We start from the raw sequence: 21,520 nt of genomic DNA on the forward strand, positions 1-21,520 counted from the left end.
CTGCATTGTAGAGTGATGTTGAATGTTGGTGGTACGATTGGCAGCGGAGTTGATGGCATAGTTGTACCGTTGATGTAATCCATGTCCCAGTACATATGTGACAATGGCGGTGGTAGAGCACATTAAAGAAGGGGGGACACAGAGGTAGTGGGAATTTTGCTTATGTTATTGAGCGAATTAATTTATTTTTGTTTTTTGTTGTTGTTGTTGTGTGTGTTTTTTTTTCATTCGGTAATTCAGCGAAATGATAGTTTCGATAGTTTGAAAGAGGAGTGAAAATTCGTTCTTTTGGTTTAAGAATAAATTCCTAGCGCTATGTAGGTATGTATGTATGTGTGTGCGTGTATGTGTTTTGAAGCAAAAAAGTTGTGTTTATGTATATAGGAATGTACATACATGTGTAAGTATATACTTGAGTCATATGTATGTACATATGTATATATGTATGTATGCATGTTTGTCCAAAGAAATGATCTTAGGCTTTCGATTGTGCATTGTTTTCGTAAATGGCAATGTTGTTGGTGTTGGTAATTGATTTGAAATGCGCTTGGCAACCATGAGCATGAGCGAATGATTGATGATCGACACGCTCATCTCAAAGTCTAGCAGCAGACTTGAGTCACACATACACGCACACACACATGCGCAGAAGCACACACCCAAACACATACGCTTTTGCGCATCTCATTTACTAAAATCAGAACATTGAGAAAATTTTGAATTTTTTTTTGTTTTCCGTCTTAGGCCCTTTTGAACTCTGCAAAAATTTCGACCTCATTTATAAAGCAATTTTTAATACAATCAGTGTTGCCAGGCCATTGCAGTGAGACATCGTCAGTTTGAATGTAAAAATCCTCGACGTATAAAAAATTTTAATAAACATAACCAGGAAGCTCTTTTAGGTTTTTTTTTTAGTTTAAAAAGTTTGAAATTTTTAAGAATTTTTTAAATTCGCATTACTTTTAGCAAAAATATTTTTCATTACAATAAAATCACATTTTCATCTTAATTTTTTTCCAACTGCAACTTAACGATGTGCATTCAAAACTGTTCATACTTACATGTTTCAAAATTCCCTTCGATCAATAAAATATGTACCAATACACAATGTCACAATGCCAAAATTACGAATTCGACCGCCAAAAACTACACAAATAGTGATGAAACAAAGAATAAAACTACTTATCGATAACTACTATTAGTGTTGCCACATGATATAATTTCGATACGATAATTTTGTATTAGCAAAAATTGTAAACTCTCAATAGGTGTTGACACTGCAATTTTTAGTTGGCTGTGTAACTATCTTCAAAGTTGAGAACCAGCCAAATTTGCACATAGAGAAAAATCGTCATTGGGTCACAAATATCGTCAAATCGTCATAGCAGTAAGAAATCTTCAAAATAACGACCAAATCGGCAACCTGGCAACACTGGCAACACTGGATACAATATAAAGCTTTAAATAATTTTTGATACAATTAACTAAAAAAATTTTGTCGATTGAATAGAGAAATGAATTTTTTAGGTTCCTTCGCTTTACCGGCTTTCACATTTTTGTAAGCTCTGCAAGAATATTTATCACATTTTTAGATTATATTGTGATTTTTTAAAATACTATTTTTTCAATATTGATATAATTCACTAAAATTAATAACGGCAAATGGGTTTATGCGAAGCATATTTTTAAAGTACATACATACATATGTGCATACTTGTCCTAGTTATTACTTAAAATATTATTAATAAATTATTTTCACCAATTTAAAATTTTCAAATCCACATTTCTTAATTGTAAATACATATCAAGGTTATAAAGAATAATTTTCGATTTCCTTCATATATTTTCAGATAATATTTACCCATTTACTAAACCAGGGACCGAGTAAAAATGTTATGATCGAAACTATATATCCTTCTTGTAGTTTTGTCCCAAAGAATGCTTAAAAAACAAAACTGTCGAGAACGTTCTCAACGGGAATTATATACGAACAAAACTCTGTCGAACGTTCCCAAAAAAGAGCAAAATGCAAACAATACTTTTGGGAACGTTTCTGAGAGAACAAAATGGGAACTAAAGTCTCAGTAACTTTGACAAAGAACGAAACGGGAACAAATCGTTTCTGAACTTTTAGCGGAGGATGGAAGCAAGAACAAAATTTGTCTCATAACGTTCCATTAGTTTGAAATGTTTGAACATTAAAACTAATCAAAAAAGAAGTCTACGAAAGATTTAACACCCGAACTTTTCCTGCACAGAAGATGACAAGTTGTGCCATAAATGGACAATTCACCCAAATGATAAAGCATGTGAAAGTGGAAATGATCCAGCTTTCCTCTGGCTTAGAATCAGCAATCGTGGTTCTCACTATTAATGTTAAGTTCTCAAAACTTTTGTTCTTGTTTTGTTCTCTAGCAGATTTTTGCTCTGATTTGATCCTCCTTGAAAATGTTCTCGATACTTTCGTTCTCATTTCGTTCTTCACTGAAACTTTCGCGAACCTTTTGTTCTCATATTGTTTGCGTTCAAGCTGCTCTCAAAATTTTTTTTCAGGTTTGGTTGTTTTGTGGCAACATTCTTGACATTACATTTTGTTCTCGTGCAGAACCAAACCAAAACCGGAACGCGTTCTCGGTCCTTGATTAAAACACTATTCAATGACATTTTGCCACTTTCCTTATACAATTTTCATATTTCCGATACTGTAGAGCTTAATGGGTTTGTAAGCAAGTGATTACCACAAGCATTTTTTGTACCATGCATGGAACCATTAGGAGATATTCTAGACTAGAATTCAGACAAGGTAACATACGTGCTAAGCGGAGAATGCATCAAAACTAGGCAGCCAATAGACGCTTAAATAAATAGAGTTTAAGCGACTATTGGGTGGCACGTTTTGCTGCATATTAGTATTGCTGCAACGGCAGACACTGCCTTTCCTGTTAATCAATCCAGAACTTCCATTTTGAATCGCGTTCTTCAATCCCACTAAACAATCAGCAGAACCTTCGCAGTGATTCACAAGTAAAAACTTTGTCCATTCACGAAGCTTGTTTTGGTATCCATAGTTTAAAACTGAGTTCATAGTAGTTACACTGAAGATAGATACCTGGCACTCATGAGGTGAGATCAAGCTCAAGCGCTCACTTTTAATTCATAGGGCCCAATATTAATATTTGGAAAACCTGCATCTCTGGTCCGATTTGGTTCATGCTCAGAATATACATACATATACTACCTAAGTACTTAAGTTGAAATCTATGCATTGAAAATTGTTTTTTTTTCTGCTAGAATTGACCAAGAAGGGTTTTTTTTGGATGAAGTCCTTAATGTAAAAATGCAAGCCTCTGTCTCTTATATTTCTAAACCTTAGTAGATTGTATTCATTAACTTTTATAAAAGTATAACAGATTATACAACAAACACCATGTAAACCTGATTTTCAAATTTTATACAAATTATAAAGAAAAACGGTAACAACTATCTTAATAACCATCAGTGGATTAGGTAATAATAGAAAAATTTCGCGTATGCCATGCAATTTAAATATACTGAAGTGAAAGTTTCAAGTGGCTACAAAATACCATTAATTTTTGATTTTTTTTTTTTTTTGTTGACAGAGTGATGCATTTCTATCATATAAAGTATGTTCGAAAAAATTTTTTATCTGGAAGAAAATGCGCAGCCCTGTCAACAAAAAACTTGCCTAAAATCAGCGCTATTTTACAGTCACTTGAAACTTGCACTTTATCAGACTAAAATTTAATGGACTACACAACTGCATATCCGAAATATTTCTAAAAATATTATTAATTTATTCACTACGGGTTATTAGGATAGCTCATCCCTTTGTGGGCATTCTTTTGTTAATTTTAAAATCGGGTTTACACGTTTTTTGTTATTTATTTTCCACTGGTATTAGTTTTCCCCAATATTCGTTCTTGTTACGTATTACCGAATTCCGATCGGCGTTAAATTCTTAAAACAACAAAAACGCACAGTTTTATGAATTGTCTATATATTTTCAGCTTCTTGTAAATATTAAGCTACAAATTACATGTGTATGTATTTATTCGTGAAATTTGAAAAATTGATGTGAACAAACAAAAACATATTACGTATTAGCACATATGTCTTTTTGCATGTATGTACGTATCGTCACCTGAAACGCAAAAAAAAAAACGTAACAAATAATGTCGCTGATATACAAAAAGTCATAACAAAAAAAAATTAAAAATTCACTTTTTGATTTTCATCGAACTCCCCACATCATTTTATGAAAAAAATTAAAATATTAGTTACGACTTTTTCCATTTCATTTACTTTGATGCTACGTATTTTTGCATTTCAGGTGATGGTAGTAGGTACATACATACATATATAAATAATAACAGCAAACAAATTCATATCATATCTACTTATTAGTAATAAATATTTAATAGTTATAATAAAAATAACTACAATACTAAACACATATTCATCATATGCAATTATCATGAAAACACTGATTTGCAATAAACAACAAGTAAGAAAGTCTAAGTTCGGGCGGAGCCGAACATTAAATACCCGGCGCAGGTACCGCTACATGGTAAGCCGCTGTGTATAAATTTTGAGTAAATTAGCGTCCTTAAATTTCGAAATATTGAAGTTTCAAGCATTTCTGAAATTTGCCGTTATATGAAAAGTGGTCGTAATTTGAATCTGATTCCAATAANACTCTTACACACGGGTTTTTCCATACGTCACATACGTGACAGTTGTTCGTTTCAATGATTCATACCAACAAGGAAAAACATTTCTTTTATTTCTTTTTATTTTTTGTCGCGGTAGACCTTCCGATGGAAACACCCATATGTGTATTTATTTATTTAGGTTTGCATGTTTATTCAATTTGGAAAGATATTTGCTATGAAAGGATAAAGCCAAAAAACACAGCACAAAAACTGAACAACTGGAAGCAAGTGCAGGTGCGCCACATATTTACATACATACAAAACAGCTCGTTGGTCCAAAAGAAAAGCAGTGCAAATATAGTATAAAGTTCAGATGGAAATCCTTAGCTGCGTAACGGGTAACCGTGGGAATAATACATATCGAATAGTCCGTGTTATTTTTAATTATGTATGTAAGTATGCATATATTTTCTTTAATTTTTTGCTTTTAAACATTCAAGTGAAACAGGTTCTGGTTGCGTTCGCGGTGGTGGTGGTGGTGGTGGTGGTAGTGGTGGTGGTGAAGGAGTTGAAGGCGTTGTTTATTTTTTGATGATGTTTGTTGATGATACATTTTCAGTGTAGCTTCCGGAATTATTGCACACTCAGCTCAATTTGATTCGAACTGCTGCTCTGACTGGCTGTGGAGAACTTGCGTGCCAACTTTTGCAGTGTACCAACAGCTAGTACATACAAGTTTGATTTTGATTTTGGTTCGTTTTTTTTTTATTGTTTTGTCGAAAAAGAAACAAAGAAACAAGAAAATAAAATTATATAAAAATATTTTAAATAAAAGTAACGGCAATAGAAAATTAAGTAAATATAAATAAAAACTAAGCAAAAGCCATATTTCAAGAGGTGCATTGTGCGAAATTTGCGGTGTTTAAAGCTTAATATTACTTGCATACTTGTTAGGGCTGGAAGTTATATCCGGATTTTGTGAATATTCGGATATTCGAATTTTCGAATATCTGATTAAAATATATGAATATCCGGATATTAACAGGATATTAATCGGATATTGAATATTAACCGTATACAGTTAACAAAATAGAACGGATAGTAACCGAATATCCGGATTTTATCCTTATACGCGAATATCCAATATTCGGTATCCGAACAAAAATCGGGAATGGAAGGAAGGGGGTCTATTATTTACGTATGTACTCCCTGACGTACTTCATGTATGTACGTATGTATATATAAAAAGGAAGAAATCCAGAACTAGAGATAAGTTAAAATTATTTGTACAAAATAATTACAGTCTCATTTTACCACATAAATGGGGTACAATTAAAAAAATTGTAATGTGTAATTTACTATTTAGCCTTTGAAAGACTACTAAAAATTAGCTTTTTCCGATTTTTACAATTTGTAAGTAAAAATTGACAACGCCTCAGCAATTTTAGGGCGTTCTTTAATCAGATTCTACGTTTTTGAAAAAACTTTTTGAGATATGCGATTTTCGAAATGGTTTCCGAGATAGTTCAATCTTCAACTGAGGTGTCGATATGTAAATCGAATTTACATAGCCATAAAGTCCAGAAAATGCTATATACTTATAAAAAAGTAATGAATATTAAATGAACAAAACGAAAGTTGTTAAAACTGTAGATCAAAACAGGGCGATAGTCGAGTGGCCGACAATGTACTGTGTATGATCATTGGTATCTAGTAGGCTTGGGGAGCTTTTGAACTAAAGAGCGAAAGCACCGGCGCTTTTAATTGAACTAGTTAATTAGTTCATTCATTAAAGTAAACTGAAATTTTCTGTGGCAATAATCCAAAAAATAAATCGAAATGTAATTTTAACACATATAGCATCTCGTTTTTCATTATAAGTTAAAAAGAAATTTTAGTGCAATTTGTGTAAAAAAGTAATTATTTGGGTTGAGTTTTGGGATTTGTTGTTTAACAAAAGACTTTTGCTTAGGATACCGAAGCGCAGCGCAATTTGGTCGCATTTCGATGGCAAAGTTTAAAAAAAGAAAATGAAATGCAGGCACTGCCGATTTTTTATAAGCATTTTTGGTGGCTCTCATGGAAATTTGAATCGCCATATCGTCATCCTCCAAACATCCTTTCGTGATTTTGGAGACAGACGAATGAATGAAGACGACTTAATTGAGTCGTTATTGCAGAGGACCATCGACATTTAAAAAAAAATCTTTTTTACTTTACAGATTAATATGTACATACATGTGTATCAGTTATAAAACTAACATTTTTGTTGTTCTGTAACTTAGCTCCTACTAACGAAGTAGTCTAATTAGGTGAACTATAGCTCAATAAGAAGAACGAACTATGATTCAGAAGAGCTAGTTCATTGAGCTGCACGAACTAGAACTGAACTAATCTTTAAAGTGAACTAAAAAATCCAACACTAGTATCTACATACATTTTAAATTTTATTTAGCACTGTCTACTTTTCAAACAATAATTTAATAGGATTTATTGAAGTGAAGAGTTACTAATTCAATAAGCTGTAAAATATAATAATAACAAAAAATATTCAAGAAAGGTGTGCACTCTTATACATACATAGATACCTTGGCATTGGGTGGGCAGTATTTAGAGGGATTAGATTTAATATACATGTAATTAGTTATACCAATTTTAAATACATATACACTGGTGGCCCGATAATTAGAAACGATTTTCTTTTTCAAGTTGTGACCATCTATTTGTATTCATTATTTTTAATATATTTTTTTAGGAAAATATAGTGCATGGTACAATGAAAACGAAACAACTCAAAGCTTTAAACTTCGTAAAAGATTTATAATAATTCGACGAAGTTCGAAAAATTGACATCATAAGTGGGTGGTGCCACGCCTTGATATTCCAAAAAGTCTATAACCTTAGATTTTGTTAAGATATGGCCTTAGCTAATAACATGCAACAAATTGGCGCCTTTAGTTATTGAAATATCGTAATTTTGGTATTTCTGAAATTTACCGTTATATGGGAAGGGGGGGGCGTAATATTAGTCCGATTTCAAAACTGTTCAATATATTGCCTTTTTGCGCCATTTGTAGATCAATTGCCGAGATACACATATATGTGACCTGGTCTACGGAAAGGGGGCTTAGGTGTCAAAAAATCAATTTTCACTTTTTGGTTGATTCGGATGGAAGATGAGATGCTTTTTCACTTGGTGAAAAGCAGAAAATCCTAACTTGCTTAGAAGTGTACTAAAAATAATAATAATAATAATAATAATATTAATAACAATAATAATAATAATAATAATAATATTAATAACAATAATAATAAAACTATAATAATATTCCGACCAACAACAACACTTACTGGACGTCCGGCGCGGAGAACAATTAACGAGATAATGAGAAACTGACGAAACGAGTTGCTTACTTTTAACAGCTTTTTCACAGAAAACTAGTTTTCGCACGTAAGCTCCCTTTTCGTAGACCAGGTCACATATATGTTTGTAGGCATAAGTGGGTGCTGCCACGCCCATTTCCCAAAAAAATGTATGGTAGCATTTTCTGTTAGTAAGTTACTGATTTACTGTTTTAGAGGAGGTGTGTGCGGGTATTGCCCGGCTATTAAGATGCAACACCTATTTTCAAAAAATTTCATAATTCTCTTATTCTATGTCGAAATTCTAATTGACATACCAACTTTCAACAATGTGGATCCAGTATTTGCGGAAATATGGAAGATGGGCGTGGTCCGATTTCACACATTTCAGCCTGTTAAAACATAAAGTGTCACATTTTTGTTCGGAAAATTTTTCATTTTAAATTTTAACAGTCTCATTAATTTATAAATTGATTGGTGAAACTGGGGATCAGAATTTCAAATTTACATACACATGTATGTATTTTAAATTTATTTTCGCATTAGCTAACTAATTTTAAAACTCCGACGCTCCTTTTTTTGTTTTTGCGGAGGCCTGTACACTTTTTCAAAAAGAAAAAAACCTTTCGCAGTGTATTGTCTTCCTCATTAGTGGTTGCATATTTATTTATCAGAATTTATACATATATATTGATTTATTATATTTACTTACATACGTATATGAAGTATGTAATGTGTATTATGGAATGTCAATAATAGTTATGCAATACATACATTTAAAAACTGTCTTTTGTGATTACAATGCATAGGTACTAACACGAAAATCGTTTTTCATTAATTTTTTTTTTTTTTTTGAGTTTTGGTTCTTATTAATCAGGTGAAGAAATCGGTTATAAATTACGATTACAGTGCGATATGCATTGAGGAAACTACACATAATTACGCGAAGCTATTGAGCGTATCAAAGCAGTCATTAGAAGAGAGCCTTCATCAACTTCAAAGAAATCTTTCGAGTTTTTGGACTCACAAATAACTGCTTTTCCAACGCCGCATCAACTACACAAAATAATATCTAAAGATAAATATGCATTTCATATTCGACGTTCAAAGTAATGTTTAACTGCATTTTATTGGCAGCGCTGTAAGGGGCCCATGGCGGGTGGGTGCCACATCTTCGTATTACTATTTTGATTACAACAACAAGCAGTGCTACTGTAGCTAATTTTCTGTTTTACTGACAAAAATCCCTTCCAAACTTTCGACGTTTTATTGCGATTTCTCTATTTTGATTCATTTTGCGTTTAGTGACGTAAGCGGGAAGGTAAAGCAAGGCAAGGAAATTGTCAGAAAAAGGTTTAGATTTGGCGGTTTAGGGACGAGGAGTGTAAAAAAAGAATTTTTGTTACAATTTCAATGTTTTTTTATTTCGAATCAAATTTGCAACAGAAAGCAAAATTATTATCAAAGTAAACATACATACATACCACAAAAGCATATAGAGTTGTTAAAAATTTCGTTTTTATTTTCAATTTTTTATTATAATTATTTTGTTGAGTTAAAAGGCGCGTTACGGGTGTAACGTTGTACGAAGAACGGGCGAAGATAAATCAGATCAATAAAAAAGTATATTTGGTTACATTCATTCATTTGTTTTTTTTTTGTAACATTTCCATATAAAATATGAAATAATTGTGAAATTTCATGGCAATATTCAAGCGTTCAGATGCAGATATTTTTATGTATTTCAATATTTTTTTCACACAAAGCGTTTGCATATGGCGTATGTGTGATTATTTCAATGTTGCATGGCAATGAATATTTTGAAATGAAGAATTGAATGCAAGTGTCAAGGTTTGTCACGGATTTTTCAAGCGTGTTTGTGAATGTTGTGTAAGTTTTTTTTTGGTAGCAGGTATGTATGTGGGATTTCGTTTGGATTTGTATTATATAAACATTTGAAAAGGAGATATAAAAGAGAGAAAAAAGAAAAGAAAATATTTGTATGTCCAAATTAAATTTCGATTACTTCCCAGCGTTTTGGTCATTTGTATTTCATAATGTGAGTGCTGTGTTAGGGAAAATAATTGTATTTGTTGGTTCATATTTTAGTTTAATTTTGCCAGAAGTTTTCTGAGTTATTAATTTATGCAAATGTGTTGTGTGAGAATGGATAATAGAAAATGAAAAATGTACTGATTAATATGGCATAAGGTATTGACTTCGATTCAGAGTTATTTCAGTGTGAATAAAAACGGCATCTTTTGCTTACAAAGTTTAAAAAATAAAACCTAAGTGAAGCCTTTGAAAGTTGTGGCTGATAAAAACGAGGAATTATAAGAAATAAATATTTTAAAATTTTTTTATTATTTCATCATCTCATCTGAATCAATCAATAAAATATTGATTTGTTAGTTTTTAAGACCGCTACGTTTTCCCATTATCTGCTCATGGAGATTCTTATAAAAACAAAGCATTAGAATATTATAATCTAGCTCCCGATATATTTCATAGCGCCCGAAACTAAGCTTCCTATAAGTCAGCTAAGATTTTTGCCTAGTAGCATTGCAGCTAACATAGAGTTTGCCATTAAAGCCTATCGGAAAAAGATCAAAGATAACTTTAAGAGCTTTGGTGGAGGTAAAAGGTAAAATATCCGTTAAAAGCACGGCCGCCCCGGGCAAAGCTCGCGCTCCCTTATGACAAATTTCCACTAGGCATTGAAATGACAAAAAATTTGAGGCATTTAAAAAAAGCCATGTGGAAATGAATTTAATGTCTGTTTCTTTAACGCAATGACACGAATATTTTTTAATGCCCAACTTTGCAATTAAAATTTTTGTCATTTAATACCTAGTGCAAAACCAGCATAATTCTCGTAGATGTGTACTATAACCTCGAAGAAAACATTTTTTTTTTGTGACAAATTCGAATATCTCGAGAACAAGACTGAGAACACCTGGCTAAATAAATTTCCAATAAATGGCGTTAAAAAAATTATTTTCATCCTTGAAATTACCTTCACAAATGTTAAAAATTTCTTAAATTTTTTGACTTAAAACAGTATGCAATGAAAATTTTTAAAAATTTAAAATAAATATAAACTGCCGGAACAAAGTATTGGCACAGCAAATTTTTCACAATATATGCAACAATTTCCATTCTAATATTTTTCCAATAATTTTATATAAAAATATGGTTCATTCAACAACAAAAAACATAAAAATATAATTCCTAAACTTTGTGCAAAACTCGCGAACATTCAGCAAATTTTCATGAAAAGTTTCAACTTTTTAATCAGATTTTTTTGAATTTTTTTGAGTGGTGTTATCGGATCCGCTGATTTCACGGCGAATTGTACCTTTTGTCAATATGATGTGTTCGTTGTAATTTTGCTTTGTACTAATTGACAATGTGCGTATAATTTGTTGTTGTAATTTTTTACACCCTTTTTTACCTTTATAAATTCGCCTTAGTCCCTCTGAATATACGTATGAAAATTTTTACTTTATCGTTATTTGTAAAAAAATATGGTCACCGTACACTAGACTATGCTCGTACTAACTCCTTAACATTTGTCAGAAAAAAATTTAAAACACTCTTTAATCAATCTTTAAGGTAATCAGTGGCTTCGGACCAATTTTCGAAGACAGTGCGATGGGTTTTATGTTGACTCTCAGTATTTCATGTGATCCGCAGCTAGCCTCTACCCTCATTTACTTCCTCGAACTTAAAGAGCTTTTCCTCTTCATACATAATATTCACATGCAAATGTATGATGTTGTAGAAACTGTAAACTAATCCTCAAAATGATGCAACGAATTTTAATTTGAACAACATTTTTATTTTATTTATGATTATATCCAATCAATTTACTTTGTTCCGATCTTATTCAAAAATATTAATTATAACAAATTTTACAATACAACATATGAACTAATTAATGTTTTTTTTGCAAATTTCGTCTTGTATAGATGTTTAGATAAAATTATATAAGTAAACTTATATAACTTATTCTCATAAAGTTTTAAGCGCAATGAAACGAATGCAATTTTGTACGATTTTGCATAAATATAATTTGATTTTTAATAAATATGTTTGTATGTATTTGTAGTGTAGCACGATTATATAGAGTATATTTGTGATTGTAGCAGTTTTTCGGTATGCATAATTTTCTAACTATACATATATGTATGTAAGTATGTTCGAGTGTGTATGTCCATAAGTGTTTTAGTTTTTGAAAATCAACTTTTTAATCGCATATTTTATGTAAATGGGCCAGTATATATGTTTTTGTTTTTAAGTGAATACTTGTTATAAAGTGCATAGATAAGCTTTGTAGTGTTTATATATGTGTAAATAGAGTATAATGTAAACAGTTTTATGAATTTATTTCCGGTCTTTTTTAATTTAATTCTCCATTTGCATACAGCGCAACAATTACCATGACTTAATACTTTGTTTAGGTATGGCAATAGTAAATTATATTCATTACACATTTTTCTGTTGTATATATGTATTTAAGTTTAATTACTTATAACATTTTTTTTTTTGTACACTTGGGCACAGATACACAAATATCGCTGCACTAATGTATTTTATGCCATATACAATAAGCATTGCTTTAAGGGTTAGATATAAAGTAAGCGTCATGCGTTGTTTTTATTGTTTTCATATTTTGTTAACACGTATGTATGTATTAAATTCAAAAACCATTTTCTATACCTGGCTGGTAGGTTTTCTTATGTATATGTAGACGCAGAAGCGGAAAAAAAGTGCGCTACCGCGAATATAAATTTGTATGACGGGGTCAAAAATCAAATGCCAATAAAATGTTTACATAAACCTGCTAAAAATTAGTGCTGCACATTAAGTTGAATTTAAAATAGTACTCTACCCTAGGCGGAAATTCAAGGTCCTAGGTTCGAAAAAAACTAATTGACGGCAGCGCCGTCTACGAAGTCATTGATGCCATTTTTTGGCGAAAACTGTCATTATGACTGACTTGGATTGACTAAGGGAACTACCCTTAAAAATTAAGTCAATGAAAGCCACTGTTTTCAAAAAAAAAAAATGTCTAGTGAAAGAGAGAGGCGTTAACTCGAATAGTAAAAAAGATAAACCCAGTCTGCCTGAGATAGTAGATGACTAATGCCATTCCCGACGAGGAGACATGACAAAATTTGTATTTATCGTAAACAGTCATTGTTCGCTCTTTGAGAACGTCTGTGATTGAGAAGCGATGACTTTCCGTGTCATACCAAAATATTGCTGAAATATGCAGAAAGCAATTTCAATGGATGATTCATCAAAGGTGAGTTTAGCAGAGTGGTACTTGAAGCATTTCTCCCCCAATGTCTATGATCCTATTACAGGTCTATTCTGCACGTTACCGAAGATTTTGTAACCGGAAAGTTTTATTACCAAAATAATGTTACCAGTTCTTGTCACCGGGGTTCTAGGTACGTTGGTAATATAGTTAAAATATTCAGCAATAAAGAAATGTGGATATTCTGGCATTGCAAATTTCACGGGGAAACATTTTGTTACCAGTTTATGAGATGGTCACCAAACTTACCAGTACACGGAATGTGAAAAGGGTAAAAAATTTACAGGAACTTTATTTACCGGTTACAAAATTTTTATTACCAGAATAGACCTGCTAATCCCTAAAATGGACAATCATATTTTTTTTGGTGAAAATTTGTTGAGACAAACGCACCTACTATAACGGTCCGATCATATCCAGCAGATATCTTAAGCGTTATAGATCTTTTTCTCAAGGAAACTGCTTCACTTAATGCTCTTATAATGAGGGATTTGGGATGGTGGCAAGAGCCGTAATTCTGGTATCGAAGTGCATCTCTTTCAATTAACTTTTTTGGCAAAAAATTGCGTGATTCGGGCCGAGACAGACTGTTTACTGGGCATACAAATTTCAAGTGGTTTTTACTGATGTACAGTGCTAAATTTAAATAAATAAAACCAAACGAGGAAAGGAGAATCCCGACTTTATTCAATCTCACGCATACTTCCATATTTCGTTGCCTTTGATATAGCTTTAAAAAAACAAAAATCCACTCTACAGTAACCTCCGCTTTCAAAATTTAATTAAGTACGAAAATCAATTAACAAATTGGTTCAAATAAGGGTTAAACGTAGTCAATTAATCGGAGGATACTTTACCAGTTTCTGAAATGAATTAAGTTAATGCTATTTAATGCCAATGATTAAGGATTAATTGTTGATATTAGTCTGTTGGTTTAAAGATTTAGGCAGCAGTGTAGTGTGTGTAAAATATTGACTAACATAGCTTAATGATTCTTAATTCAAAATTAATTTTCAATAGTAAATAATTTGTGCTTTCACTAGTTATATGCATTCTTAAATATGAATAATACTTCATTTGACTAAAAATGTCTTCTAAAAAAATTATATGCAATTGGCTAGTTATTTATGTTTAACGCTATTTCGTATGCTCTTCTATGTAATTGAATTGTTAGCGTTTTTTTAATGATTGCGCTTAACGATTGGCCGATCATTTCATTTTTTCTTTTAAAATATTTTGAATTTTCGTAACGATATCTCGAATGCGAATTTAGGCTACGAGTGGTAAATGGAAACTATGCAAGTAGTAGTAATTTGTGTAAGTAGTGGTCGTTATGTTTGTGGTGGTGGTGGAGGTGATGGTATTATCTTTTAGTTATGTATGTCTAATTTAAGTTGCGCATTAGCTTAACACTTACCGTAGCCTTCGCCTTGCAGGAAAAGCCTGAAGGCTTCGGCCAATTTCGCTGGCTGCTCCTCCAGCACCATGGCGCAATCGGAGATCTGCAAGCAAAACCAAAAAAAAAATATAAAGTAAATTCCATTCCAGGGATTTCGTCATAAATTCCGCTAAGCTATTTAGCAAACCTTCATCCAAGATGAATTTGTTGGATCCAAGCGCCCATTAAAGGTAACCGTATCATCGACATGTGGCGACAACGCGCCAGTAATATTGATCACTGGCATTTTCAGTGTGCATGCCGATGGCTGTGTGCCGGGAGTGCCTGGTGGCGTGCGTGTTATATTCAAATCGTTGCGGTGTATATACGAATTGATAAACATAGCCAAATTAGTGGGATTGACACCACGTTCAAAGTGTTGCTTATACATTTGCACCAAATCGTGATTACGCTCCTCTGGATTGCGTCCGAAATGATGCCACATCAGGTAGTCGACGACACTCTGAGTCATGCCTTTGGTGCGCAAGAAGCGTGCATTGAAGCTCTGATAGCCCCACTCAATCCAACCGGACTGTGTCGACACGCAATTGATTAGCACCAAAGCGCCGACCTTATCCGGATTGGTGTGGGCGAAACGGGCCAATATATTAGCGCCAGCGCCAACACCAAAACCAATCACCGACTTGAGTCCAAAATGTGACATCACAAAGACTAGCTGAGCGGCCAATTCATCCATGGTAGGATAGATGTAGCTGTGGAAATAAGATACATACATAGTAGTATATTGGGCGTCCATACATCTACATATACATAAAATAGATATCAATATTAATATTTACTCTTCCGGCAATGTAGGTGCACCCTCCTCTTGTCCAGGCGCTGTAACATGATAGACGCAGAAATTCTCCAGCAGCCCACGCATTGGTGGGAAATTGAAGAAACCAGCAAAGCTAGTGGCATCTAAAAAAATAAGGATAGAGTTAGATGGGGTAAAAAGAATTATTTCAAAATGCATAGTTATGTACACAAGTGCAATATAAGTACAGTGAGTGTCAGTGAAACTCGTACAGGAAATTTTTTTCCATTTCTTTTTTTAATTTTGTTTTATTTAAATCTTATTATTTTTAATAAAAATGTAGTTCACATTACAACAAAATCCATATAACTCAAAGATTCTAACTTTGTAACAATTAAAAAAAGTCGTCAAATTTTCTTCAAAAGTCCACACTTTTTATTCAGAATTTTTAGATTATTTTTAGATATGCAGTTTTATAGCCCATTCAATTTTGGTTTAATAAAGTGAAAGTTTAAGTGGCTGTAAGATACCGTAGATTTTTGGAATTTTTTTGTTGATTTTTATTTTTTTTTGTTGACGGTGTTGTGCATCTTCGTTGATATCCGAATGGATCGCATATTATTTCATATGGAAGAAAATACCGTCAACAAAAAAAAAAAAAATTCCAAAAATCAATGGTATTTTGTAGCCACTTCAAACTTGTACTTTATTATACTAAAATGCATACCCGAAAAGATTCTCAATAAAAAGAGTGAAAACTTGATGAAAATTTGAAAAATTTTTTTATTGTTACAAAGTTACAAACTTTGTGTTGGATATGGATTTCGTTGTAGTGTGAACTATCCTGTTTTTTACCAATAGAAGGAAGTTCAACTTGAGGCAAAATATCTAGGCGTAATACTAGATAACAGACTCAACTGGATCTCGCATCTCACAGCGGTTGCCAATAAGGCCATGAGAGCATTTTATGATTGCCAAAGACTTCATCGTAATACTTGGGGAATATTCCCGAAATTAACATAATGGTCATTCAATACGGCAATAAAACCGATTGTCATCTATGCCTCACTGGCCTGGTAGCCAAAAGCCAAGCAGGAAACCTCTAAAGTCACTCTGGGTAAGCTCACCCGCCTGGTTTGTGTGGCCATAATGGGGGATATGCGCTCGTGTCCGACAGAGGCGCTTGGTGTCATCACAGGCATACCGCCTCTAGCCGGAGCGCCCTGAGGCTACCGAAACTAAGTATAAAGCTTGAAAAGTGGCCACTTGAGTGTCCTAAAACCATTCTTAAACGATCCCGTTGTAAAACTCACAGACTTAATGCTACCGAAGCTGACCTTTACAAAGCCCTACACGGTAATGATATCTGAAAGGGATACCTGTAAAACGATAATCGCCATGTTCGGCGAGAGAACTTGAAAACCTGACGATGGGGACACTGGGGCCGACATATATGGACTAAGATTTCAAAAAAGCGTGGCGATGGGCCAGGCGGAAATTTTTCCAATTGAAGTCTGTGTCCACGAATGTCTTCGCAGAAGGACACATGGGGAGACAATAAACATCATGTTGGCTAGCCAGGCAGCGTTAAGAGCACTTGACTCTTGTAAAACGGTGTCAAAGGTAGTAGACAGTTGCAAAAGGGTACTGGTTAGACTAGGAGCCAGTAACAGAGGCAACGTAACGATGGCAACGAAAGGGCTGACACTCTAGCGAAATGCGGTGCCCAACGGAGCCTGATCGGCCCTCAGCCTCTCTTTGGTTCATCCAAAGGATACACAGCCGAGCTCCTAAGGGGATGGGAGGACTTGCAAGTTACCACCCAATGGCGCTCGACACAGGACAATAGGCAATCAAAAAGATGCACAACTCCCTCTCGAGGAATCTCTTAAGGGCTGCAAAATCGTATCAGGGAGGGTTTAAGAACTCTCACCAGACACCTGACAGGACATTGCAGGCTGAGGTACCATCTGCACAAGATGGGACTCTCAGAGGGCCTGGGTTCAAGCCCTGGTCGGAGCAACATCGCAAAATATAGAAAAATTTGTTTTCTTAACAGCGGTCGCCCCTCGTCAGGCAATACCAAACCTCCGAGTGTATTTCTGCAATGAAAAACAGCTTCTCATAAAAATACAATCGCCGTTCGGAGTCGGCGTAAAACTGTGGGTCCCTCCGCTTTGTGTAACAACATCAAACCGCAACCCACAAATCGGAGGAGAAGCTCGACCCAACACTAACATATGTGTAAGCGCTAATCTGTTGTGATGGCTTTATCGCAAGGATAAAATGATACGATACTCTCTTTCTCGTGAGGGCGCTGTAAAGCATCCTTCAATACTTCTACTGCGGCGAAAAGCATATTAGAGTATTTCTTGAGAAAAACTTTTTGAATTTTTCTATCTTTATTTTTAACAGCCGTTTTCCTAAGTAACTTTTAAAATTATCTGCCCCTCAAACACAACTTTTGTCTTTAAAAAAGGGAAGATAAATTAAGCTACTCGAGAAAAAGGCACTTAATTTTAAAAGATTCTTACATTATCACTAACAATGCTTTTACTTAAAAACCCTGTCCGCCAATTCAGCAGAAAAATCAGAAAGTCGCGTATCACTTTATTCATGTCCCTCAAAATCGAACTAAGAAGAACTCTTTTTTTTTTTATAAAAATTAATCATACTCACAGTTCAATCCCAAATCATGATACGTTAAAATGGCTGGTTTAGAAGTGTCACCCTGTATGGCCACATGTATATCCCCTTTATCGGTGGGCACACGACGTTGATCGCATGCCTCCAAAATAGAGCCGCGTGCATTCGGGAATTGCAATTGCACAGACCGCAATTCAATATCGTCCATGGGATCGATGGGCATGGTGCTGAAGGGGGAAAAATATGAGCAACATGGAAAATATTTATATGTGCACACATACATATATATTTAGAAAAAAATACTTTCTTTTAAGTATAATAATTATGCAAGTTCAACCTGACTTATCATGAATAACTAACTGCTGGGCATTATACGTATAAATTTTATATGCTAAGTGGTAACTTTTGAATTTTGGTAACTACTTAGTTAGATGAGAGGAGGTCTTTATGATTTTCCAATTGGTATTTGAGCATTTGGTGTGTATGTAAAATAAGCGTAGAGTTTGAGCTTATGGTGTGGAATTGTTGTTACTCTAAAACTGATGCATTTGCTTTTACTAAGTATGCAAGTTGAACAAACTAGCAGGTAGACTGGTTAAATAGCATATATTTTTTTATTTTGTTTTAATGCTATCGGATTGTGTGCTCACAATTTGGATTTTTCAAATTTGTGAGTCTGATTGCAAAATACAGTCATTGACAAATATATTTGGACACTGATTTTTTACCATACTCAAAATGTTTTTCGTGGTAAATTTTTTTCGTTCATTTTTTTAAATAAATTTTGAACGCATTCTACAATAAAAATTATGTAAATCAAAATTGCAAACTTTGGAAAATTAGAAATTTTAGGAAAATTCGGAATACAAATAAAATTGCGTACCTGAATTTATTTTGAACAAAAAAAAGTTTGAAATTTTGGTAAAAATTTACTGCAAGGTTTAAAATTTTTATTTACATGATTTTTGATGTAAATTGAGCTCTATATTTATAAAAAAAATTAACACAAACAAATTTTCCATTAAAACATTTTGAATATCGTAAATGTGTTTCATTACTTTTGCCAGTGACTGTACACGTGTTTGTTTTTTTTTTTTATTTTTGCTAATTTTTTATGTGCGTGTATATCTATTTATGCAAATCAGACTAGTGTGTAAATACGTTCAGGCTTAGGCTTGAATATTTGTTAAGTCAAATCCATTGGTAGTGTTTATAAAGTATGTTTTTTTTGTTGCCATATTTTACTTTTCTAAAATACTCAGCCGAAATTTTATTGCAACTCTTTGCTTGCAGGGAATTTAAAGGAAAACTATCATACAGCTGCTAAGCTAAGTGTTTCAAGTCTAATAATAAGCTATGTATGTATAATTCTAAAAATCCAAGGATAGTTTATAAGCTAACGAGTATGGTTAAAATTAAAGTAAGTTAAAATATTAAACGAATAATCATACAAAGTAAGATTTTTCTATTTGTTTTCTTGTACGTTATAAAAGCTAAGGAAAATGCATAAAATTATATTCTATTTAAATTCAAAAATATTTTAGTAAATTAACAAAAGGCGGGGGGCTAAATATATATATATAACAGCAAAGTGGTTTTTGGGTTTCTTTTACGCTCACACACTGTTATATGCACGAAAAGTCATTTGGTTTGATGTAAATTTTGTATACATATGTATATTGCATTGTAGATTTTTTTTTTTTTTGATTCTTTCAAGATGAAAAACTATTTTCTTATGTATTTAGGTTGTAGTTGCTATTTAGTTGTAATTGTAATTGTAATTGTAGTAGTTTATTGTAGACGTATGATGTATGTATTGTAATTTTCAACGCTCTTACCCCAACAGACGTGCCTCCTCGGCCGTGTGTGTCGGCGCAGATGGCATCTTCGTGTTCAGTGGCTTACCAATTTTGTCCCGGTCTCTGAAATAAATACTATAGACATGCAAGCGCAAAGAAAACAATTTTCAAAGAAAAAAAAAATGTACATAAGTAAAAACTAAACATTAATCATGAGCGTATTTTCTGGTGAACTTTTAGAGAGTGTATAAACTGCGATTTATTGGACCTTTTTTATTTAGGTAGTCTTCCCATAAAAAGGTAAATTCAATGATCTCATTAGGCAAAAAAAACCAAATGGGTGTGCTCTTTTGAGCTTTTGCACCTCAATCGTGATAAAAAAGTTATTCACAATGGGATTGATAAGCGCCAAAGCTTAATATGATACTCGCATAAAATTTTTTAAATGTTAGACGAAAAATTTATTTTGTTATTTCAACTCTGTATTTTTTTTATTGTAAACTGTTTATTATTTCTATTGTTTTAGTTTGAAATTGCAATTACTCAAACATTTTCCAAAGTACTTTTCAATGAAATCCCCAAAATTTCGGTGCTCTCGAAAAGCTCATAAAGATTTCGCTCATAAGTAACGTTTTAAGCCAAATATAAAACATGTTCTATAAAAGAAATAAGTTTAAAGGCATTAAAAAGAGAAACATTTCAAGAAAATAGGAAAGAGCGGAAGGCTAGCATTCATCATAGTAACGAAATTTAATGCAGTTAATTTTTTGAGTGGGTGTATGCGTACATATATATGTATGTATATGCGTATGTTGTGTGATTAAGAAAAATATGAAAGACAGACAGGAGATAGCTTGATATTATGTAAAATATTAGTAAAAGCATTGGAAATGTCCTTATTTAAAATTTTATCTTTTAAACTTTTATGTAATTACAACAGCGAAGGGCAAAGAGAGCTTTTACTCTGCAGGCCTCTATACAAAATACATAGCAAGCTTAAAAGAGCTTTGCCCGCCGGCAAGGCTATGTCGATCTCCGAATTAGAACAATAGTGGTCAGAGAGATATTCTACTCTATTTCCGTATGGTACTGACGATCTGAGAGAGAGAGAGAGAGAACTTTTACTCCCTTTGTGTTCATACGTATAAAATATGGAGGAAGCTTTAAAACCTTCTCTTGCTGGATATGTTTTGCTAGTGACTGCCGTATAAAAAGTTTATACAAGCTTGGCCTATAAACCAGCGTTGGGCAGAGAGAGCTTTGGCTATGCATGCTTGCGCGCGTGTTTAAGCTTTCTATACATTTTTACCTTCCTTTTATTAGCTCGCAATGTAACTATGTAATATTGATGCGCCTAAAAGATGCAGCGATTTTTATTCTCAAGTTACATACCTGATGACAGAACGAATGGCAATTATAATAGGGAGGTTCTAGTTTTTTAAACTACATATAGTTTTATGTATAGTCGCGTGCAGAGTAAAAGCTCTATCTGCCCATTGCTGCTGTAAACCAAGGGTA

The 21,520-nt window shown here is 33.2% G+C and overlaps 1 protein-coding gene across 5 annotated transcripts in view; it reads right to left on the bottom strand.

Moving 5' to 3' along the window:
- Window positions 1-21,520, bottom strand: part of MESK2 (misexpression suppressor of KSR 2) — an 80,549-nt gene that overhangs the window by 1,423 nt on the left and 57,606 nt on the right. For 2 of the 5 annotated variants that reach the window (XR_001849369.1, XR_001849372.1), the window contains 7 exons: window positions 20,042-20,125; window positions 18,237-18,430; window positions 15,601-15,721; window positions 14,949-15,513; window positions 14,780-14,864; window positions 4,718-5,395; window positions 3,867-4,535 (listed from right to left, as the gene is read on the bottom strand). Coding sequence is in view for 1 of the 5 variants with exons in the window: in XM_017634168.1 (XP_017489657.1) it covers window positions 14,780-14,864; window positions 14,949-15,513; window positions 15,601-15,721; window positions 18,237-18,430; window positions 20,042-20,125 (1,049 nt within the window). In the remaining 4 variants the exon portion in view is untranslated. Of the gene's footprint in view, window positions 1-3,866; window positions 4,536-4,717; window positions 5,396-14,779; window positions 14,865-14,948; window positions 15,514-15,600; window positions 15,722-18,236; window positions 18,431-20,041; window positions 20,138-21,520 lie in introns of those variants that run through there. The other 3 variants (XR_001849368.1, XR_001849371.1, XM_017634168.1) reach the window with 3 other exon arrangements.

Source organism: Rhagoletis zephyria, unplaced genomic scaffold (assembly GCF_001687245.7).
Source record: "Rhagoletis zephyria isolate East Lansing unplaced genomic scaffold, Rhagoletis_zephyria_1.1 Rzeph_scaffold_00112, whole genome shotgun sequence".
Taxonomy (NCBI): Eukaryota; Metazoa; Arthropoda; class Insecta; order Diptera; family Tephritidae; genus Rhagoletis; species Rhagoletis zephyria.